The sequence below is a fragment of the Panthera tigris genome, chromosome C2 (genome assembly GCF_018350195.1).
Source record: "Panthera tigris isolate Pti1 chromosome C2, P.tigris_Pti1_mat1.1, whole genome shotgun sequence".
Lineage (NCBI taxonomy): Eukaryota > Metazoa > Chordata > Mammalia > Carnivora > Felidae > Panthera > Panthera tigris.
Genome location: NC_056668.1, coordinates 149,360,086 through 149,384,110, shown reverse-complemented (window position 1 = coordinate 149,384,110; position 24,025 = coordinate 149,360,086). Strand labels below are relative to the sequence as shown.

General features: G+C 49.1%; 1 protein-coding gene across 2 annotated transcripts in view; it reads left to right on the top strand.

Annotated features, from left to right (window-relative positions):
• ENTPD3 (ectonucleoside triphosphate diphosphohydrolase 3) overlaps positions 1-24,025 on the top strand; it is a 44,657-nt gene that overhangs the window by 7,319 nt on the left and 13,313 nt on the right. For both annotated transcript variants that reach the window (XM_042956428.1, XM_042956427.1), the window contains exons 4-7: positions 6,975-7,092; positions 15,606-15,756; positions 18,331-18,490; positions 19,716-19,949. In XM_042956428.1, the coding sequence (XP_042812362.1) occupies positions 6,975-7,092; positions 15,606-15,756; positions 18,331-18,490; positions 19,716-19,949 (663 nt within the window). The remainder of the gene's footprint in view (positions 1-6,974; positions 7,093-15,605; positions 15,757-18,330; positions 18,491-19,715; positions 19,950-24,025) is intronic.

Genomic DNA, 24,025 nt, shown 5'->3' with positions numbered 1-24,025 from the left:
TTTAGACTTTAAAGGTCATTATAGTCTCTGTCACGTATCTTTTTTTGTTTGTTTCTTTCCTATGACTCTTTAAAAATGTACAAACCCTTCTTAGCTATAGGGCCATAGGAGCCAAGAAAACCAACTGTTATTTGAATCTCATTTAGCCTTTACCCTTGATCTCAAGAATCCTGTCTACATCTTCCTGCTCTTAGTGACTATTCAAAGGCTGTATTTGAAATAGAAGTTTTTTTTTAATTTTACAAGATAAAAAAGAAACTAATATTGCCTCGGCTGTGTGGGTGAGTTAGACCCACCATTCTGAGGCTGCTCTTCTGAAGGATCAAAGTAAAACTCCTTTAGATGATGGCATTTGGTTCTTTTATAAGACATTTTACTTAAGAATCTCAGTCCCCCCCCCCCCCACTCCAGGGGCGCCTGGGTGGCTCAGTCGGTTAAGCAACCGACTCTTGATTTCAGCTCAGGTCATGATCTCACGGCTCATGAGATCAAGCCCCGAGTTGGGCTCTGCGCTGACAGCATGAAGCCTGCTTGGGATTCTCTCTGCTTCTCCCCTGCTCATTCTTTCTCTCTCTCTCTCAAAATAAATAAACTTAAAAAGATCTCAGGCCCCCATGAATAACATGAAGAAAAAAAAAAAAAAAACCTTATGCAACTGTCCAGTGACGAGAGAAAACCAAATTATCTGGTTGTCTAAAGACAATAGCCAAGGCCAAGAGAAGCCATTTTCCCAACCTCTGGGCACTGTCTTCCTCTCTAAACTGCATAAAATCAGGATTGCAACCAGGAGAATCACCATCTCCTTATGCTTTGTAAACTTTTCAGCTTGGTGAGCACTTTTCCCTGAATTATCTCATGTAACCCTTGTGGCAGCGATAGCAGGGGGACAAAGCAAGCATTGTCACCCCCACTTTGCAAGTGAGGAACCATGGGTTTGGCCAGTGGATGGCAGGACGGGAACTGAAACCTTGTCCCTCCTGTTCCCAAGGCCAGGGCTTTCTTCACTACCTCCCTCCTCTCCCTGATCCTAAGTTCAGAATGAGGGACCCAGGAGGAGGTACTGACCTTGACTAGAGAACTTATCCTCCTTTGCACAGGAGGGATGGGTGGGGGAGGGTGGGTGCAGATGCAGGAAGGCTTGCTGAACGGGGGGATGGAAGTACCCCCCAATTGGGGCAAGACTAATGCCACTCTTAAACCCCAGGAACCACTCTTACACCCCATATTTCAGAGGAACCAGCTCTAGCTGTATTCCAGGTTTATCTCTCTCCATGGCGCAAGGGAATGTGCCCACCCAGAGTCATGCGTCCCCTTCTAGAATGTGCTGTGGTGCCTGAGACTCCAGAAGCCAGGGTCTGTGTGGACCTCCTCCTGAGGACCGGCCTCACCAGTGATCTGAGGGGTGGCAAAGGGGCAGCCATTTGCAGGAAGTGTAGACAGGGCGTGGATATGGGGTCGGAGCTGTCCCACCTTCTATAGTCAGCATACAGGTGCGTGAGGCTCTTTGCTCTGTGGATTTGCCAGGGGTGTGGGGTGAGGACGGGTGGAAGTTTGGAGGGAGAGTAAAAGTCTTCATTTAAAAAATTTTCCCTCAGGCCCTGCAGAAGTTTGGGATGGGTTGGTTAAGGCAGTTGACAGCCGCTAGCTTCCACTTGTTCTAGGAGGTAAGAGGTAAGTCCTCTGTTCATACTGGAGGGGCGTGGAGGGATTAGAAGACTAGAAGAGTAAACTGAGTAGAGAAAAGTAGACCCCAGGGCAGTAAGGAGGCTACCATTGAAAGAGAGGACCACACATGTCTCAGGCTCCTGGGTCAGGTGGGTTCCCCTGATCAAAGATGTGAGTAAAAGCAGGCCATCTGGGAATGACCCGAGGAAACACAGGTAGGGGGTGGGAGGTGAGACAGGAGGGAAGGCAGCCCCTGGAGGGCCTGCCACCCAGCAGGTTACCACCGTGGGCAGTGGGGGCTCAGTCCTGGGGAGGACTCTCAGTCTGGGAGCCAGTGTAAAACTCATCCCCAGGTGAGTCCTCTACCAAAGGGCATCTGGAACACCCGCTTCGCAGGTATCCCACTCAAGGACATACTTACACGACATGGACATGACTCAAGGACATGACTTCCACTAGTCATTGGCGGAGTGGCTGCTCCCTGGGAGACGCTAACCCCCTCGTTATCTCTGGCACGCTGCATGCTCAGGGGGGTTCGGCCACTAGAGAAAGGCTTTAGACGCGTGGAAAGCGCATGGTTGGACAGCACAGCGGTAAGGCCTGAGGAGTGTGGGCAGGGAACCCTCCAGGACTATTCCATGTGGATATGATTACTCACGGGTGAGAACAGAGGAGCAGAGAGGGTGGGTCGCTTCTCACCGTTGCTCGCACTGGAAACGGCAGACGTGGGACCTAAGAAACAAAAGAGAACAGAAAATAGGGCCTCGAACGAGGGTTTAGAAGGACCAGAAGCACCACGCTCGCCAATTAGCAGACAGTTCGTTCAAAGAGGGGATCTGTAATCTGCTCAGAATCGCGCTGCCAGGCCCCAGTCACAGTTGCAGGGGACAAGAGGTTGTATAACCCTGGAATGTTGACTCAGAGGACTCCTTCTGCTTAGCTGGGTGGATTAAATGTGAGAAAAGACAGATGTTCTGAGCCGGGGGTACCGGGAGCAGAATGGCCACCTGAAAGAACATTCCACATGCAGCCCTTCTCAGGTTGAGGACAAGCCTCTTGTGTTTGGCTCTTCGGTGTGTGCCAGGGGTGGGAAGGGCAGTTGTGGAAGTGAAGCTGAATGAATTCAAGGGCTTTTACGTTGTGATGTTTGTGTTTTCATAACCTTGAACGTTGTTTTGCCTCTGTGTAAAAATGACAGCTGGTTACGAGAGCCGGCTCCACAATGGCCTGTGGGGGGGGGGGGGCTGGAATTTTCCTTAAGACCCTAATGAAAGGTCATGATAGCTGGCTATTACATGCAACCTTGGCTTACCTAACCGTGGTCTATCGGAGTTTAAGAGCAGAAGTATCAAAACTCAGTCAAGGGTCAACGCGTGCCCAGTGCCATTTTCATTGTTGCTGGTCCAACCTGCTCCACCAGCCTGAAGGGTAAACATGGTGGCATCACTTCTGTTTTTCACTCGGCCCCCCACCTGCTTCCTTCTCATGAAGTCCAATCTCTTCCTCTCGAGACTTCTCCCTCCCCAGCCCCAATCACAACTGTCTAGAAGCCCTGGAGTTTCTCAGTCCAGGATGATCAGTACCCCATTGCCGCTGCCCCTTGCGGCCACAGGACATCAGTGTCCAAGAGGGGCCTACGTAGTCCCGCTCAGGTCCCATGAGATCGCCGTATTGGGTCACACTCCCGTGCTTGGCCGCTATTCTCCAAAGCACAACCACGAGACCAGGCTGTGCTAAAACCATTCCCTTGTAGGGGCACCTGTGTGGCTCCGTCGGTTAAGCGTCCGACTCTTGATTTTGCCTTAGGTCATGATCTCATGCTGCGTGGGTGTAAGCCCCGCCCTGGGTCTGCGCTGACAGTGCAGAATCCGCTTGGGATTCTCTCTCTCCCTCTCTCTCTCTCTGTCCTTCACCACTTGCATTCTCGGTCTGTCTCTCAAAAACAAACAAACAAACAAACATTCCCTTGTAACCCTCATTGGTTACCAGTCATCAGCCGGGATCTCTGGTGCCTTGTGGCCCTCCCTGGTTACCCCTTAGAGAGCGAAAGTTGGATAATTAGTTTCTTCCTTTCCAGACAGATGTGGCTTCTTCATCACATCGGTCCACCTCCCCTGTAGTCAGATCTGCACACTACTTAGCTACAAGCTTGCTTTTGAGGGACTTTTTGTCTGAACAAAGAAAGTCTGCTCTACGCACCAGGCATCTTTTTTTTTTTTTTTTTTTTTTTTTTTTGAGAGACAGAGAGAGAGAGAGTGTGCATGTGAGTGGGAGAGGGGCAGAGAGAGGAGGGGGGAAGAGGATCTGAAGCAGGCCCCGAGCTGACGGCAGAGAGTCCAAGGCGGGGCCCGAACTCACAGACTGTGAGATCAGGACCTGGGCCAAAATTGGGTGCTCGACCGACTCCCTACTGAGGCACCCTCGGCACCTCATTACTAAACAGTCAACCCTGTTAGACCTGGTTTCCTGGGAACTCAGTGAAAGCATGGGGGCTGTGTGTAGAGGTCTGACGGCCAGTTAGAACCAAGCTCGGGCCCAAGTCTGTGACTGTGGGCAATGATTTACCTCTGTGAGCCTCAGTTTCCCCATGTGTCGAGTGGGAAGGATGACCACACCTGCCCTGTAGATGCAACACTAAAGCACTTTGGGCAATGCCTGGCATATTAGAAGTGCTCCACAAATGTGTATTACTGCTAGGATCCCTCTTATTATGCCAAGAGGGACGATGATGGTGATGGCCATGGATGATGATGACAGTGCCAATAACAAATCTAAGAAAACTGTTCTTACGACTTTTGCTTTTGTTAGAAGCTCACACATCCCTTAAGTTTTGGATCATGGGCTTCTCCCGGAAGACTGTTTCCTTTCGGTTAACCCACTGAGTGTGTCTCCGGTTCTACGTTCAAGCCACGTTCTTTTCTGACACTGCGTTGGACAGGGGGTCACTCACTGCCCAGCTGAACTGAATGAAATCAGTCCCCATCCCACCCACGCCATCAAACCACATTGAGTTCCGCTGATTTAGGTAAGGGAGCTCTCGAAAAGACCAACTTTTCCACTTTGGAAAACGTCAGAGAACAGTGGTGGGGTGGATACCTAGTCCTCAGGAGTAGCCCCGGGCTCAGGGCTGGTCCCTGTCAGCACATCCGGCAGGTGCCCGAGGGGAGGGCCAGCTGCTCCCACCTTGGTGAACATTGGATGCCAGCTGGGATGACGATGAACGTGAAAGTGGCCCTTCTTCCTCCTTCCTGAGCTTGGCACAGCAGCCCCAAGCCTCCTTCACAGGGAAAACGCACTCTTTGTGAAGAGCTGGGATCCAGCAGATCTGGGAAGGGTGGGGACCCTGCGGAGTGGTTGCTCACGTGTGCTCCCTCCTGTAGTCAGGACCTGGTGTGGAAGGGCCAGGGGCCGGTGCTGGGCTGGTGGGGGGTCGGCAGCAGGAGGGAGGAGAGAAAGCGGACTGGTAGGGAGGCTCAGATCGCTTGAGTGCCCGGTTTCCTTCAGTGCCACCTGTGCGTTATCTCCGGGTGAGCAGGCTGTGAACAATGCCTTCCTTGTTCCCCCGGGGGGTGTCATGTCAGGATCCCCGTCAGCATTCGTCAGACTGAAGGCTGAGATTAGCAGCGTGTCTAAGTTCAAATACCGACGGGCGCAGGATGTTCCGTCTCAATATAATGGGAAAGCTGCGATTGAGGAGCTAGGGCCACCCGTTTTTATTCGGTCCCCTTGTTTCAAATGAAACAAGCGTTTGTGGACAGTGGAAAGCTGGAGCCCTCCCAAATGGCTAGCATCAGGGAATTGGTTAAATGGATTATTGTACATCTCACGGAAGAGGTGGGGAATGTATTGAAAGCGATATCAGTGTTTTTATTGGCGGCGAGAGATGTACACGATACACTTTTTATGTAAGAACAGAGCGTTGGAAAAGTCTACGTGCAGTGTAATCCTGGGTTGAATTGAAAACATATGTGTGACCGCATTTTCATATATGTAGCTGTATGCACAGGCGGCCATTAGAAAAGATATATAACAAGGTGTTATAACAATGGTGGGATTTGAGGGGTGTTATTTACTTCTCTTTCCTCTGGTCTTTGTGGTTTTGTTTATTTTGCTTTGTTGATCTTTCCATATCGCCTGTGTTTATTGAGCAGCCACGAGTGTTAGGCATAGGGTCTGTTTACTTCTGCAAGTTAAGTTGTCTGCCCACGAGGAAACCCAGAGACGTTAGGCCTCTTGCTACCTAGGGTCGCAAAGCAAGCAAGCATCCGTCTGAGTTCGACCTGCTTCCAGAACCCAATTTCATCTTCCTCCCTGAGACCAGCTAGCTTAACCCAACAGCAGTGGAATTGGAGAAAAGCTCCAGAAGCCTCCACTGCCCTGGGCTGACTCCGGGCCCACGCACATACTGACCTAGGTCAGCATTACTCATTCCAATCCCCGTAGGCTGCTAACGCATGCCCTTTCCTGCTCAGGCTTGGTCCAGGGCCTGGGCTGGGCCACACCCTCAGGGGAGGAAGCTTCCTGGTGCCTGCCTCAAGGTGGGGACATCGTCCAGGACTCCTAGCCTGCTCTCCTGAGCACAGCTAGTCCTGGCACTGCTCTGGCAGACCCCCCTGTCTGTCCATGTACCGTGTTACCAAAGGGGGACAGTATGTCAGCGTTAGTTGGCATTTTGGGGTTTTTCTCCTTAATTGTGAATACCTTCATTCTGCAGGCCAGTGCGGGTATTGACGTGTGTCACCCTTGTGAGAATTTCCTATATTTACTTCAGGCTTATTGGCCTGGAAGTTTGAAGAACAGAGGGCAGCAGGCGACTATTTTCATTTCCCTCCTGAGGCCCAGGTGGCTTCTGTCCCCCACCTCAGAGGTCTGGAAGAGGAAGAATCAGGGAACAAGTAAGATCCTCGGAGTATTAATTTTCAACCTTGGCTGCATATTGGAATCACCAAGGGAGCTTTAGAAACTGCGGATGCCTGGGTCCACTCCCGGAGATTCTGATTTAATGGGTCTGGGATGTGGCCTTGGCCCTGGGAGTTTCCAAAACTCCCCAAGTCATTCTAATGTGGGCCAAGAGTGAGAACCATGCCCCAGAACACCTGACCCACCCCACCCCCATCCCCTTCCCCCACAGCCCAAGGAGACAAAGTTGGTTTGGAGAAACTCGGTTTTTTCCCTTGGTCAGCCCCTCCCCAAATGAAGCAGTGTGGATTACCCTCTGGAGAATATTCGGGGTTCTCGGTGGCCCATTGGAAAAGAGTCCTCAGAGAGGCCCAGCCCATTTCTGACTCTCCCTTCCCCCTTTTGTTCAGTATGGAATCGTGCTCGATGCCGGGTCTTCCAGAACCACCGTCTACGTCTATCAGTGGCCAGCGGAGAAGGAGAATAATACTGGAGTGGTCAGTCAAACCTTCAAGTGTAGTGTGAAAGGTAAGGCCCGGACTGTGTGCGGGAGGCCCAAAGGGAAGCAAGGGAGAGTCCTAAGGGCCTTCGGAGGCCTGGAGGGATCCCAAGAAGCTGCCTGGAGGCAGGAATGAGCACTGCACTGGGCGTCAGGAACATATGTCATCCAATGGTAGTGGCACTCCCCATCCATGCAGTGACCTTGGGCCAGTCACCCCCTTCCTCTGGGCTTCAGTTTTCTCATGTCTAAAACATGGCGGTGCGTGGTGTGAGATTTTACCCTGCCACATTTGCTCGAATGCTGACGGAAGGCACAAGTCTCCTGGGTCAGAACAAAGGATGGTTTCTTACTCACAGTAATAGCAGTAGGCAGAGTATCAGCATTTTCTTGTGCTGGTTCTCTGAGTTTCACTTTGCACCAGGTGATGTAAGGAGGGCCAGATAGTATCTGCTTGCACGGTGGGTCGTATTACAGAAGAGGAACCCCGAGATTAGGGAATCTGAGACATTTATAATGCCTGCCTCTTGATCTGGGGGGAAACACTGTCTCTATCTTCTGAGCCTTGAAAGTATAATCCGGAGCAAAGGCAGTCGGGGCTTCTGCTCGTAGGACATGCAGAAACATGAGGGAGTCGTGGAAAATTGTATTCCAGTAGGGGAATTGTATTCTAATTGGCCGTGTATGTCAGGGTGGGGGTTGGTGGTGGTAGAGATAGATGGACAAGGCATAACCAGCTGGCCATGGCTCGGGTCCAGTAAAGCTTGATTTATAGACCCTGAAATTTTGAATTTCATATAGTTTTCAAGTGTCACAACATAGTCTTTTAATTTTTTCCCTAGTATTTAAAATTGTAAAAACGGTCTTAGCCCACGGGCTGTACAAAAAAAAAAAGGTGATGAACTGGATTCGGCCTGAGAGATGCCCACCCTTGAGACAGAACATTCTCGGCATCTTTAATGGCCCTCCACAACATAGCCTGAATTTTACATTCACTGTTTCCTTTGTCCTTCTTACAGTTTCATCCTTATGCGTTTAGTTTTTCCTGTTTTTGAAAGCGGGATCAAACATGTATACACATAAATGGAGTCAACATTTATTCTGTAATTTGCTTCGTTGACGGACATCGGGTTTTTTTTTTTTTGTTTGTTTTGTTTTTTGTTTTTTTTCAACGTTTTTTATTTATTTTTGGGACAGAGAGAGATAGAGCATGAACGGGGGAGGGGCAGAGAGAGAGGGAGACACAGAATCGGAAACAGGCTCCAGGCTCTGAGCCATCAGCCCAGAGCCTGACGCGGGGCTCGAACTCACGGACCACGAGATCATGACCTGGCTGAAGTCGGACGCTTAACCGACTGCGCCACCCAGGCGCCCCAGGGTTTTTAAGATCCATCTGTGTGAATAGGGAGGAGAGGAAGCTCATACGTTCTTCCCTGTTGATGGGCATTTGTGTTTCCATGATTATGGAAGGGATAAGGTTGAGTATGTTTATATTTTAATTTACTTATAACATTATAAGTTATAAATATGCTTATGTATTTTATATTTATATGTCACATGACCATTTCTGGTTTTGTGAAATTCCTATTCTTGACTTTTTCTCATTACTCATTGGGGTTCTTTTTTTTTTTTTAAGGTTTATTTATTTTGAGAGAGACAGAGCGTGAGTGGGGGAGGGGCGTAGAGAGAGGGAGACACAGAATCTGAAGCAGGATCCAGGCTCTGAGCAGTCAGCACAGAGCCCACTGTGGGGCTCGAAGGCATGAACTGTAAGACCATGACCTGAGCTAAAGTCGGTCACTTAACCGACTGAGCCACCCAGGCACCCCCGGAGTTCTTTATACATATTGTGAATATGAGTGCCCAGCTAGCAGCATTATTATGTTGTTCTCATATTTCCTCACAGCTAGTGATTTGTCTTTTTAAGTCTCTTCATTGTGTCTTTTGGTGAATAGAAGTTCTTTCTATGTAGGCACAATTATCAGTCTTCTCTTTTATGGTTTTGCTCTTGTGTATTTAAGAAATCCTTTAGCCTGAGATCATAAAGATATCCTTCAGTGAAAGTTTTATAATCTTGTCTTTTATATTTAAGGTTTATTTATTTTTGAGAAGGGGGGGAGAAAGAGAGAATAAGTGTGGGGAGGGGCGGGGAGAGAGGGAGACAGAGAAACCTGAGCAGGCTCCACACTGTCAGTGCAGAGCCCAGTGTGGGGCTCGAACCCACAAACCGTGAGATCATGACTTGAGCTGAAACCCAGAGTCAGACACTTCACCGACTGAGCCACTCACGTACCCCACAATTAAGTCTTTGGTACACATAACCAACCCCAGTTAGTGAGTGTGTGTCTGTGTGTGCCTTTTTATTCTTTTAAATGTATTTATTTAAATAACTTATTGTTTAAATAAATTATGTATTTAAATTCAAACACAGTGTAGTATTGGTTTCAGGAGTAGAACCCAGTGATCCATCCTTTATGTGTGTGCCTTTCTAAAAACCACCCTCTTCAGAGCATCATGATCTCTGACTTGGCCTGGAGCTTCCTGACCAGGATGTTAACACATCCTGAATGTGTTACTGAGGTATACCCTCAGCCCACGGACAACAGGTTAGAGACCCTGGACCGGTTCCCCCGGCCCCAAGCAGCCTCCTTCATTTGCCTCCATGATCTGCCCAAAGATAATCATCTCTGGGGGTCATGGCATTGAAAAAGCTGGGAAGCAGAATTAGCCTTTCCCACAGGGAGACTAACAGAGATCTTTGAATAACAGGGTGAATTCTGATCATCTGCCTTTCAATGGAGGGAAGCCAGGAGCTCACCTACCCCGGTACCTAGGTGTCCAGGTTAGGTTGTCGATGAGCGGATATTGAGACAGTTTGGGATGCAAGGTAATTGTGAGAGATCCATACCTGTGGGGGGAAGGGGGAAGGAGGAGGACTGGCCAGAAAGAGAAGTCGTACTGCCACGTGGGCCTGACGGAGCTCCGGGCGATCAGTTATCTTGCATGGCCCAAATTGGCTGGGCTGCGACACCCCCGTTGCCCTCAGTTGTCGGATGGCGGCATCCTGGGAAAAGCAAGACGTTGAGCCAGGCAGCTGTCTGCAGCTAAGGCAAACCATGAAGGAGCTGACAGCGGAGACCCTAAGCCTTTATTTGAAGGGGCGTCTGCCTGGCCTCTCTCACAACGGGGCACTCGGATGTTTTCTGAGTACCGATTGCGTTGTTATCCACAAGACACGGGTGGCCACGGCCTTGCTCGGAGCTCAGCCGGAGATCCCCTCTCTGCTGTCCTCACTTCTGAGCCATCTCCTCCCCTTCAAGCGTGGAAGAGGGCAGCCGGATGTTCATTTTGAAAGGTGAGACCAGCCACTTCCAGAAAAGAGAGGGTCGGGTAGGGTAGTCGTTAAGACTTCACCTCATCCCTCCCGTGTGAGTTCTGGGATGTTTCTGACCTCTCTGAGTTTTGACCTCTTCATCTCTAAAATACGAAGCATGAGAGTAGTAACGCCCATCCCCTGGGAATCATTTGAAGATTCAATGACGTGATATGTGCAAAGCAGGTAGCAAATGTGTGGCACGTGGTAAGCACTTAGTAAGTGTTAGCTGTTATTATTCATGGCACGGTTTAGAGCTCCTGGATATTCTTGCCACGAAGTTAGTCTGTCCCAGATCTGTCTTTAGACCCGGAGAGCAATTCAGCCAAGTCAGTCCTGATGATCTTCTGGCTGTAGGGGGAGATGTGACCTTCATGGGAGGGGCCCTTGGCCACCCAGGATGTGATTTAGGGGAGGGGCAGGGTCATGGAGCCCACACCATATCCATAAATGAGTCTTCCCTTTGATCGTAGTAGCCTCGGGGATCCATATATATACTCCAAATGACCAGAAGACCACAAACTAAATCGCAAAATACAGACTTGAAGTTTGGCAAGTGCCATCGCCTTGAAGACACGTGGCTTCTCCAAGGATAATTTGGGTTTCTGGTTTCCCAGTTGCAAATTTCCCAGGGCTCCCCTGCCTTGGCCAGTCTGAGGGGGTGGTGAACGCTTGCTTGCCCTGCAGTGTTTCCCGGATACCCAGGCTCTTGGAGATTTCTTTCTTGTGGGCGAGGAGGGACCTGGTGCGTATCATCACTCCTCACTTGCCGCTGTTTTCCTGAGTTCACCAGGTGCTGCCTTAGCTGCTGGTCCCCATGCTGGTGTCTGAAGCTCTGGCTGCTTGTCGTAAAGCCATTCCCTGGAGGGCACCGGTCCCCTACACGCCCCTCCTGTCTTTCGCGGTGTGCGGTTCTCAAGCCTGCTGCTATCTCCTCCCACAAAAGGACATTCACGTGTTCCCTTTAAACCAGTGCTTGAACTCTACTGGGGCCTAAGTGTAGCCATCTCCTCCATTGAAATGCCTTAAGGAGTTCCTTTGGGGACCTGGCCATTACAGTTTTGAAAGCATCCTTTGCTTGGGTACATATCCTCGAGTAAGTTTTGTGTCATCTGTCCAGCCGTCTTTCTCCAGACTGGAATAGCAGTTCCAACCCTCCTTTCTTAGGGTTGTGAATCCCAGGATCCCATGAGCCCATGAGCCCATGAGCCCAATCCCGTCTTCCCTCTAGGAGGCTTATGGGACCTTATGCAAATAGGTCTCAGGTGACATGCTCAGATACCCCAAGTTTTGACATTCCAGCAAGGTTCCTAACCAGTCCCTTTCCAGAGACCAGCTCTGGCCGATCCAGATTGAACTGCATGATCCCCTTAGTATAGAGTTTCATACTGGTTTGAAAATCTCATTGACTGATTGATTGATTCATTTATTTCATAAATATGTATTGAGTGCCAACTGTTTGCTGGTAACTGTTCTTGACACTGGGGATTCCACACTGAAATATACAGGGGCACTGGGCTGGCTCAGTCGGTGGAGCATCTGACTCTTGATCTTGGGGTCATGAGTTCAAGCCCCACGTTGGGCACAGAGCTTATTTAAAAGTAAATAAAAAATAGGGGCGCCTGGGCGGCTCAAGTCGGTTAAGCATCCAACTTCGGCTCAAGTCATGATCTCACCGTTCATGAGTTCACGCCCCGCGTCGGGTTCTGTGCTGACAGCTCAGAGCCTGGAGCCTGCTTCCGATTCTGTGTCTCCCTTTCTCTCCCCCTCCCCTGCTCACGCACTTTCTGTCTCTCAAAAATAAACATAAAAACTTAAAAAAAAAAGATAACAATAAATTAAAAATAAAAGATAAATAAATAGTCAAATAAAATATACAGTCTGTGCTGTTGTGGAACTTGCATTCGAATCGAGGCAATAGATCAGAAATAAATGGGTATGAAACACGTCAGGGAGAAGTGCTGTAAGGAGAAAGCAGCGAGGTAGGCGGACAGAGAGCGGTCCTGCTGTTTTTGACAGGATCACCAGGGAAGGACAAAGGAGGGGACAGTTACGCAGAGGCAAAGTGCAAGAGTGTAAGCCGTACACATTTTTGAGGGAAGAATGTGCTCAACAGAGGGCCCGGCAAGGGAGAAGGCCAGGGGTGGAAGCCGCTCGGCATTTTCTAGGAAAGGCAGAGGGGCCAGTGTGGCTGGGGCAGGATGAATAAGAGGACGAAAGGTGAGAGATGAGGCCAGAACTTCGGCCAAGGCCAGCTCGTGGAGGCCCTGAGCTGCAGTGAGGCGTCTGACTTGCGCTCAGATGCGGCTTCCTCGGAGTATCCTGGGAGGCCACTAGGAGATTCTGGTCAGGGGACTAACATGGATATGACCTCTACGTTTCACGGAGCATTCTGGATGTAGAACATGGAGTCAGAGGCTGCGACCGGAAGCAGGGTCACCAGGGCTATTATGACGTCATGAAGTTATGATGTCATGAAGTTATGACTTGATGGTGGTCTGGCGGAGACTGTACTTGTCAGCGTGGGGCGAGTTTGCTCCCCAGAGAACATTTAACAATGTCTGGGGACATTTTTGGTTGTCCCCACTGGGGTTGGGGATACTTCTGGCATCTAGTGGTGGCCAGGGATGAGGCTAAACATTGCGCAGTGCGCAGGACGGCCCCACAGCAAAGAACTGTCCGGCCCCAAACGGGGGTAGTGGCAACGTGCAGAAACTGATCTAGAACAGTGCTGGGGAGGGAGGGGAGGAAGTGCTCAGATCTGAGAGGTATTTTGAAAGTAGAGCCCGGGTTGGGGCGCCTGGGTGGCTCAGTCGGTTAAGCGTCCGGCTTCGGCTCAGGTCATGATCTCACGGTTCATGGGTTCGAGCCCCGCGTCAGGCTCTGTGCTGACAGCTCAGAGCCTGGAGCCTGTTTCATATTCTGTGTCTCCTTCTCTCTGTGACCCTCCCCCGTTCATGCTCTGTCTCTCTCTGTCTCAAAAATAAATAAACATTAAAAAAAAAACTTTAAAAAAAAAAAAAAAAAAAAAAAAAAAAGAAAGTAGAGCCCGGGCGCCTGGGCGGCTCGGTCGGTTAAGCGTCTGATTGCGGCTCAGGTCATGATCTCGGGGTTCATGGGTTTGAGCCCTGCATGGGGCTGTGCCCTGGCTGTGCAGAGCCTGCTTGGGATTCTCTCTCTCTCTCTCTCTCTCTCTCCCTCTCTCTCTCTCTTCCCCTCCTCCACTTGTGCATGCGTGCACGCTCTCTCTCTCTCTCTCTCTCTCAAAATAAATAAATAATCTTTTAAAAAAGAGAGACTCAAGAGACACACAAGCCAACTGGAATGGATGGAATTTATTTGGACTCTAATTCAAACAAACTGGGAGAGAAAAAGAGAGAGGTGGGGGGAGGGAGAGAGGGAGGGAAAAGGAGAAAACGGGCACCTTAACTAGAATTTGGTTCTGTTCATTTCTACAGGCGTCATAGCAGGCAGGGGCTCACGCTGCTTTAAAAGAATTCTTGCCTAACTCTACTTTCAATTCTTTCTGTGATCGTTCATTTCAGCTTCATGGAGATTTCTGACCAAGCCGAGGAACCCTGTCATGGGTTTGTTTGAGTTATAGGTCTCTCTAGCTGTGTTATTTCTTGTCGACATTGATAAACGTGGACTTTTTGATACTCTTTCATATTTAATGTTTAGGATAACATCTTAAATCACATATAGTTATGCCACAACGTTTCCTGAAGATAAATCATGACAAGATTCCTTTTTTCCCCTCTATGTTTGCATGCATGGAATAGATTTGAATTTTTGTTTCATTTTTCCTGTCCCACCTTTTACTGTGTGTCTCAAAACCAATTGGGTGGAAGTTCTGTGAAGAAGTGAATTTACTAGAGCACCTGGCTGGCTCAGTCAGTGGAGCATGTGACTCTTGATCTTGGAGTTGTAGGTTCGAGCCCTGAGTTGTATGTAGAGATCACTTAAAAATGAAATCTTTAGGGGCGCCTGGGTAGCTCAGTCAGTTGAGCATCTGACATTGGCTCAGGTCATGATCTTTCTGTTCCCGAGTTTGACAGCTGACGGCTCAGAGCCTGGACCCTGGTTCAGAGTCTGTGTCTCCCTCTCTCTCCGTCCCTCCCCCACTCATGCTCTGTCTCTCCCTCAAAAACAAATACACATTAAAAATTTTTTAAATTGGGGCGCCTGGGTGGCTCAGTCGGTTAGGCGTCCGACTTCAGCTCAGGTCACGATCTCGCGGTCCGCGGGTTCGAGCCCCGCGTCAGGCTCTGGGCTGATGGCTCGGAGCCTGGAGCCTGCTTCCGATTCTGTGTTTCCCTTTCTCTCTGCCCCTCCCCCGTTCATGCTCTGTCTCTCTCTGTCTCAAGAATAAATAAACGTTAAAAAAAAAATTTTTTTTTTAAATAAAATCTTTAAACAAACCAAAACACAAGTACACTTTCCAAAAGGCAGGTCGTGTGAAAGGAGACTAGAGAGGCAAAAAGCAGATATGATTATTGCTGAACAAAAAGAAGAAGAAGAATTATTTGTATATTTTAGTGAAACATAGTGAAGTATTTCAAGAATGAAATGAGGGGTGCCTGGGTGGCTCAGTCGGTTAAGCGTCCGACTTCAGCTCAGGTCACGATCTCGCGGTCCTTGAGTTCGAGCCCCGCGTCGGGCTCTGGGCTGATGGCTCAGAGCCTGGAGCCTGCTTCCGATTCTGTGTCTCCCTCTCTCTCTGCCCCTCCCCCGTTCATGCTCTGTCTCTCTCTGTCTCAAGAATAAATAAACGTTAAAAAAAAATTAAAAAAAAAAAGAATGAAATGATACCATCTCTGCAGTTCGCTCTGTGGGGAGAGAGAACAGACGACACCAGAGGTGATCATTGTGAGAGCTGGGAGGTGGGTACAAGGGGGTCCATTATACCTTCTTCCCTACTTTTATTGATGTTTGAAATTTCCGTAATGAGACCTTTTTCTTAAGCGGCTCCTGTTTCATTTTTTCGCTTTTGTAATTCCTTCCTTCCGTATTTGGGGAGTTGACACTTCAGTGTGACCACATGGGACTCAGCACATCCCCCCACTCGAGCCCACTGATTCCCAAAGCCGATTTGGTGTTTATTTCGAAGTTGTGTTGCTCTTGTTGGTTCCTGGGAATGCTAAGAAGTGCTGACTGCTTGCTCCTCAGGCTCTGGGATCTCCAGCTATGGGAAACACCCCCAAGATGTGCCCAAAGCCTTTGAGGACTGCATGCAAAAAGTCCAGGGGCAGATTCCAGCCCACCTCCATAGATCCACCCGCATTTACCTGGGGGCCACGGCGGGGATGCGCTTGCTGAGGTAAGGGCTGGGGTGGCCCCACGGAGCCCATCTGACCGAAATCAAGAATGTGTGGAGCCTTGCCAAGAATGAAACTCTCTGCCTGGGGACAGATCCAAAAGAAAGAAGCCCATATTCTGCCATAAATTTAGGCTTTAAAAGTTGGGACGCTTTTAGTCTTTATTTTAATACCCAGAAAGAAACTGCTCTAAAATGGATTCCCTCCACCTTGGTGATTTTCCCGAGAACTCTGGGGAAAAAAAAGGCAGGTGATGTGAAATCCCATGGGGTATACCTCTAGTTTTTTAGAAAAGTAAAAACTGTTTTGGATGCCTGGTCTTCTGACCCCGGTGTGCTAGCAGCCACCCTGAGTGCGACCCACAGTTACGTGGCATCTACTCACGTACACGATCTCGCTGCAATCTGCTTTACAAGAGTTGTTTTTCACTGGGGCGCCTGGGTGGTTCAGTCAGTTCAGCGTCCGACTCTTGATTTCAGCTCCGCTCACGATCTCACGGTTGTGAGATCGAGCCCCGTGTCAGGCTCCACACTGATGTGGAGTCTGCTTAGGATTCTCTGCCCCTCTCCTCCCTCTAAAAAAATCAGTGGAATTTCTGCCCTTCACCTCAGGCAAAGCCTTTGCAGCTATCAGGAAACAAACAGCTCATTTCATTCAATTTAGCAGTTCCTTCTAGATTTGTAGCCATGACTTTTAGCCCAGTTGCACTGTGTTCAAGTGCCCTTTCGATCTCTCTTTTTTTCCCCCATTGTTGTAGCTCCTTGACCTTGAAATAAAGGAAAAATAGTTTTTATTTTTATTTTTTAAGAGAATATATTTCTTTTTCTTTAATGTCTATTTATTTTTGAGAGAGAGAGAGAGAGAGAGAGCTCACAGGGGAAAGGCAGAGAGAGAGGGAGACAGAGGATCTCAAGTAGGCTCTGCATGGTCAGCACAGAGCCTGATGTGGGACTCAGACTCACGAACCTTGAGATCATGACCTGAGCCGAAATTAAGACCCAGACACTCAAGCGACTGAGCCACCCAGGCGCCCCAAGAAAAATAGTTTTTTTTTAAAAAAATCAAACTTAAATCTACCCAGGGTAAAGCCTGCTCTGAACTTTGAAAATAAGGCTTTATCCCCCAAAGATGACCCTCATATTGCTTCAAAGCCACTTTGTCTGTGGTGCCAGTAACATAAAATTGTATGTGTGGGCGTAAAGAAGATACACCGAAACAAACAAACAGGGCCACTTCAACATGATGATTAAAAGAAATCACTCGGTTGGATTGGGCCTGTTCCTTGAGGTTTTCCTCTCCTTGTTTCTATCCCTCTATCCTCGTTGACCAAACAGAACGTGGGAGAAAGTTGCATGTCTTTGCCCCGCTTGGAATCTGCAGGGTGTTTCAAAATGATTGCGTTTACCTGAAAGAAATGATACAGAAATGCCTTCCTTCTGCCTTTTCCTTTTTTATGGAAACAAAGCATCTGACTTTCTCTTAGTTGCTTTTTCTCCCACTCCTCTCAGTGAGGAATAATTAGAAGACTCTGTGACTTACAGGCCCTGACAAAAACCGTGGAATAGGAAGTTCGCCACTTGGGAAAACAGTGAATGTCCCATTTGAATAAATTAAATATTAACTCCTCCTTGTAAAACTTTCTGATGGTAATCCATTCCTTCTGAGGATCTAGCTGATGTTTCCATTGAGAGAAAAGTCGACTATTAAAAAAAAAAAAAGCATTTAATGAGAATCCTCTGGGAGGGGAACTGATAAAACTAGGAAGACTCTTGGATTATTTTCCAAACAGTGATCACTTGTGGCTGAATTAGAATGGACGTCAGCTTGTGGCGTGGCTCTTTCTCCTCCTCGAGCCAATAGTGAGCCAGTGCCCCGGTTTTCTTAACCCCGTGATGAAAGGGGAGGTACCCTCCCAAGTGAATGTGCTTCCATAAGGTAAAATGGCAGCCAATGAACAATAGTATAATGCCCCGTCATGGGTGATATTAGAATGCTATGTTTCCACTTTCCCGTGGGTCAGCGCACTGATGGATTCCAATCCAATGACGGCCATGATAGCCGTTATATACCCTCATGATGAAGCCTTCCCTGAGAGCAAAGCAGAGACTGCTGAACGCCTAACCCTCTTTCTTTCCCCCCTCCTCCTAAAGATCCCCCTTCCTTCTGGCCTGATGAGGGCTCCTCTATATGATGCCCCCGGCGGATTCCTTATGCCACCCCTATGCCTTCACCAACCCCCTTTCCTGTGCTGATCTGAGACAGAGCAATGGTGATTAAGCAGAAGGCCCTTTTGACCAGCTGGTTGCTAGCGAACGAGACAGGAACAGGTAGGGGAGGAGAGAACAAGGGGTGTTTTTACGTAAAGCTGTCTGCTTGGCGGTGTGACAGGTAACAAGGGCATCTTCCTTGGTTGCCTGGGAGGTTTTGACTTGCGAAACGTTGCCAGTTTTGCACACATCTGGAAAATCATCCCTGCCAGCAGAGGGGTGGGGAGGTTTGCCTTTTCACCTGAGTGACATTATTTGAAGACTCTCTTGTCCAGGCACTCAGCCTTTTGTGTTCTGTGCCTTGCATAGGTTACAAAATGAAACAGCAGCTAATGAAGTCCTTGCCAGCATCCAAAACTACTTCAAGTCCCAGCCCTTTGATTTTAGGGGTGCTCAAATCATTTCTGGGCAAGAGGAAGGGATATATGGATGGATTACAGCCAACTATTTAATGGGAAATTTCCTGGAGGTGTGTGAAAACAAATGCATGGTTTTTAATTTTGCTATCTATCCCGTCCCCTGTGGGTGGTCACTTAAGCAGAGGTGCATGCTGACAGGGGCATCTGTCCTGTGTCATCCCTATCATCTACTGCATTGAGGAAACAACGATGAGACAGTAGCTAAGAAAATACACATAGAGCTGGGGCAAAAACACTGCATCGTAAATAGGACCAAATGCACAGGGGAGAGGGAATATCATCACTTTACTAGCTGATAAGAAATTGGAGGTGGGGGGATCTAAATCTAAAGGCTATGGGTTTTTTGAAGGGTAGCTGGAGAATGACTCTTCTAAGATGCTCCACAGCCCTCTGGAACTTCCAGAGCCCTCAGGCAGTCTGCTTCCCAAACCATCCTGTGTCCCCGGGTCCCTTACCCTGCCCTGCCCCTTGTGCAAAGGAAAGCCGACCCCCAGGGACAATCACCATGTTACAGAGGACATGAGCCTTATCCAGCCCAACACCTATCTTGTTCCCCCTCAAATATATTCTTTTTTTAAAATTTTTTTTTTCAACGTTTTTTATTTATTTTTGGGACAGAGAGAGACAGAGCATGAACGGGGGAGGGGCAGAGAGAGAGGGAGACACAGAATCGGAAACAGGCTCCAGGCTCCAAGCCATCAGCCCAGAGCCCGACGCGGGGCTCGAACTCACGGACCGCAAGATCGTGACCTGGCTGAAGTCGGACGCTTAACCGACTGCGCCACCCAGGCGCCCCTCAAATATATTCTTAAATTTTAGTTAATTGCCAACAGTTCATATTTTAGAAATGTCACACTCACACACACACACACACAAAGAAATGTCACATACAAATGCACATTTCTAGCTTTCCCTGACCCCCACAACCTGCAAAAGCTGGAAGCACTGGTCCCAGTGGGCTCACGTTGGCAATAACCAACCGGAAGAGTGTGGCTAGACCGGAACAGAACGTGGCTCGTGCGGTCCCCAGTTTGCCACAGTCCCCCACCTAACCTTCCCTGTCGTCCCCACCTAACCTACCTCATTCGTTCATGTTGCCTGTCTAGCCCCTGGAAGCATTTGAGGTCGCCACCCTTGAAATAAAAGAGCGTTTTGGCCTCCAGATGCTCATGTCAGACTTCTTAGCAAAAAGAGCTGGGCCTTGGGTGGAGAGTCCCGGGCAAACAGAGATGGTGCCTCTGGCCTTTTCTCTTGTTTCCTTTCCCCACCGTGCAGAAGAACCTGTGGCATATGTGGGTGCATCCGAATGGAGTGGAGACCACAGGTGCCCTGGATTTAGGCGGTGCCTCTACCCAAATATCCTTCGCGGCCGGAGACAAGGTGGGGCTGAACAGCAGCCATATCATGAAAGTGTCCCTCTACGGCTATGTGTACTCGCTCTACACACATAGCTTCCAGTGCTACGGCCGCAATGAGGCTGAGAAGAGGTTTCTGGCCATACTTCTTCAGGTACCTGAGCCGGGGGGGTGGGAGGGGGGGAGGGCGGGTGGAGGGGAAGGGGAGGGGCGGGCAGCAGGCGTTCCTTTGGGGGTCTGGAGGGGAGGGCGCCTTCTGGGGTCTGCCCATCCATCTTCTGATGGGATCGGAAACAAGACCAGTTTGCCAGTTCACTCACGGGGGTCCAAGCTTGCTCGCCCGCTCCCTGCGTTGTACTGACCACTTCCAGTGTATTTGAGTCCGAAGTCTAGGGAAATTACAGGGCACCAGATGTTTGGCAAACGATGCAAGACCTGGGATCCCTTTGCGGACACAAGCGGCTTGAAACCAACAGCTAAATAAACCTGAGAATCTTGTGACTCCCCCGAGTGCTGACAAGATAATGAAAGTGGTCCCAAGAGAAATACTTGCTGACAGGGGAGAGGACTGAGCCCTCCCCGGGTGCGGCCTCCTTTTAGATGGGCCTATATTAGGTAGGTTTGATGCCCTTTGTATGGTGAGATTTGGGAGTAACCGAATGCCATCACATTGGTCAGTAATTGACACGGTAACTGTCCCTTGGCCCAGACGGCTTCTTCAGGCATCAACTGGAAGCTTGTCATTAATATATAATTATTATTTCTTTAATGTTTATTTTTTTGAGAGAGACAGAGACAGAGCTTGAGTGGGGGAGGGGAAGAGAGAGAGGGAGACACAGAATCCGAAGCAAGCTCCAGGCTCCGAGCTGTCAGCACAGAGCCCGACGCGGGGCTCGAACCCACGGATGGTGAGATCATGACCTGAGCCGAAGTCGGACGCCCAACCGACGGAGCCACCCAGGCGCCCCGAGGTTGTCGTTAATATAAACTCAGTGTTAGTGTGGTGTGTGTGTCAGTCAGCACTGACTCCAGGGATACCCTAGACCCCAAATTCCAGTGCTCGGGGGACATCAGTCTCAACCATGCATGGCTGAGCAGGGAAAATGAAAATGAAAGAAAGGGACTTTGACCACCTAGAGGGGCATGAGGCCAGCCAGAGGCCACAGATCCTGGCTTCTGGTGAGACCCAGGGGCAGGGGACAAGGGCTGGGTCAGCCTGTGAACATAGTGGACACAGCACCATTGGTTAATCCCCACCCCTCCCGCCTACTTGGGCAGCTGAGGAAGGAAGCAGTGCCCCCCACCCCCACCAGCCACTAGCCTGAGGGAACAATGGGCTGGCTCAGCAAAGTGCCATCGGCAAAACTGACATCTTCAGACCCCTGCATTTACTGAGTAGTCATGCAGGGATGTGCGTGAGAATTCACCTCCGGATCCGGCCGCTCCCCAAAACTTTGAGCCTCGCAGGAAAGGCTGGAGCCCCGGTACACATGAATGTGACAGGCCTTGTTGGGAGAGGCTGCACACTGCCTGGGGAGGACAGAGTGGGGGACCCTGCAGGCAGCCCTTGGGGCTCGGGAGACCCAGTGCCCACCCCAGACTCACACCACCCCCACTTGGCCAAAGGGAGCCCCACAGGGAACCGGATCGATCCTCCCTAGCAAGGTCTCCATGACCTCTACTCATCCCTGATCGCTTGCTAACGTACTTCAGCCAACATGCTCTTCTGTCCAGGAGAGAAACTCTGGAAACACCTCTTCTCTCCATCTCCTTTTATTTCTGGCAATGCTTAATGCCTCTCCCTCCAGTTCTGACCCTAGTGGGGGCAGAGGGCAGGGGGCTCCTCTGAACTCGAAACAGGAGAGGGGGCAGGTGAAATCATCCTTTTCTCAGAGGGAGTGAAGGTCAGAGAAGCTAACCTCTTAAATTCGACTGGCCCTGAGGAAAATGTGTGCACGTGTTTATTTTTACAAAGTTTATTAAAGAGTGATTATTGGGGCGCCTGGGTGGCTCAGTCGGTTGAACGTCCCACTTCGGCTCAGGTCATGATCTCGCTGCTCGTGGGTTCGAGCCCTGCATCGGGTTCCATGCCGACAGCTCAGAGCCTGGAGCCTGCTTCGGATTCTGTGTTTCCTTCTCTCTCTGCCCCTCCCCCTGCTCATTCTCTCTTTCTCAAAACTAAATAAACATTAAAAATTAAAAAAAAAAAAAAAAAGAATGATTATCTATGTCGGGGTACCCGGGTGGCTCAGGCAGTTAAGCATCTGACTCTTGATTTTGGCTTAGGTCATGATCTCATGGTTTGTGAGATCGAGCCCCATGTCCGTCCAGCTCTGTGCTGACAGCGCAGAGCCTGCTTGGGATTCTCTCCCCGCCCCCCCCCCCCCCGTCCCTCCCCTCCTCTCAAAAATAAACAATAAAAAAATAAAAAAAAGAATGATTATCCACATATCCAAGAACCTACAGTAGAGAAGCCAATACTCCACCTGTCTGAGGTCTCACTTGGGTTTGAGAACGTAGGTCTCAAGGTGTGAGCCTGGCCTGGGGGCAGAGGTGGGCAATCCCACCCTCTAATGTGGACAGTCCGTTCAGAGGGACAGGGGCAGCTCTCCAACTTGCCTGGTAGGCTCCGGATGCCTGAGAAGGTGGCTCTGCCCGCAAAGCCCTCTGACTCAGGTGAGGGAAAGGATCCAAGTGCGCTGACGATCACCCACAAATGCACGTCCCGACCTGCCTGGCCAGTACTTCCATGTGCCAAATACATGTTGCCAAGCCCGGCCTAGAAGGTTCACAAAGATTATTACATCATGAACACTGGCTGAGTAAATTCCACCAGGTCTGGATCTGGTTTCCTCATGTGTCCCAGTCTGGTGTGGATGGTACCCGGAGCCCTACTTTGCAGCCTGTTGTCATATGAACAAGCCTCCAGTGGCCCCAGGGTGACAGCATTTGTAGATGCTAAGGACGCACATTCGCTTGCTTTCTTCCCCTCTTTAAGACGTTTTCTTCTGTTTTTAAAAAACAATTTTTTTAACGTTTATTTATTTTTGAGACAGAGAGAGACACAGCATGAACGGGGGAGGGTCAGAGAGAGGGAGACACAGAATCTGAAACAGGCTTCAGGCTCTGAGCTGTCAGCACAGAGCCCGACACGGGGCTTGATCTCACAAACCATGAGCTCATGACCTGGGCCGAAATCGGGTCAGACGCTTAACCGACTGAGCCACAGGCGCCCCTCCAGCTTTTTCTTTTACCTAACAATATATCATGAACAATCGCCTGTGTTGCTCAGTAGCCTCTGAACTTACTATTTTTATGGACGCATAATATTCCAGGCACCATTATTTAAAAAGAAAAACGAGATAGGTCATTTGCTTATAAAAGAAAGTGCATTTTTATTGTGAAACTGTCAAAGCATGCAAAAAACGCATTGAAGTCAAAATGACTTTCCAATGCTGGTCACCTAATGTCTTCACTGTTCACAGCTTGATACATTGTTATTCTAGACTTTCCAGATCAATATCTAACTTATTTTCTTGATCCTTTAAGATTTCACAATTTGTCAACCATTCCGATCCTGATGGACAACAGGCTATGTCCTGTTTTGCTGCAGCAACAATAACACCGTAAACCTTCTTGTGCACGTAACCTTATGAACTACTGATTTTACTTCCAGAGGATAAAATCGAAGTAGATTTCTCATATAAGTGGATAAATAGGCAATCTTCCAACACAAAACCATCCAGATTCCCACCAACAATGTTGTGATGACCTTTTGCAATCTGAGAATTTTAGGGATCCTGAGCCATTCCATTAATAAGTCCTTGGATAATGAGGATCTGCTTCTGAATTCCCTATTATATTCACCTGTTTTTCCATTCTTGAGCCAGTATCATGTTATTCTAGTTGCAAAAGTTTGTTTTTCTACTCTCAGACATTTATTTTATTTTTTTAATTTTTTTTTAACGTTTTTTATTTATTTTTGAGACAGAGAGAGACAGAGCATGAACGGGGAAGGGGCAGAGAGAGAGGGAGACACAGAATCGGAAGCAGGCTCCAGGCTCTGAGCCATCAGCCCAGAGCCTGATGCGGGGCTCGAACTCACGGACCGCGAGATCATGACCTGAGCCGAAGTCGGCCACCCAACCAACTGAGCCACCCAGGCGCCCCTCAGACATTTATTTTAAGCTTCAAAATCGTTTAAAGTGGCAACAAAGAGGAACTTTTTTT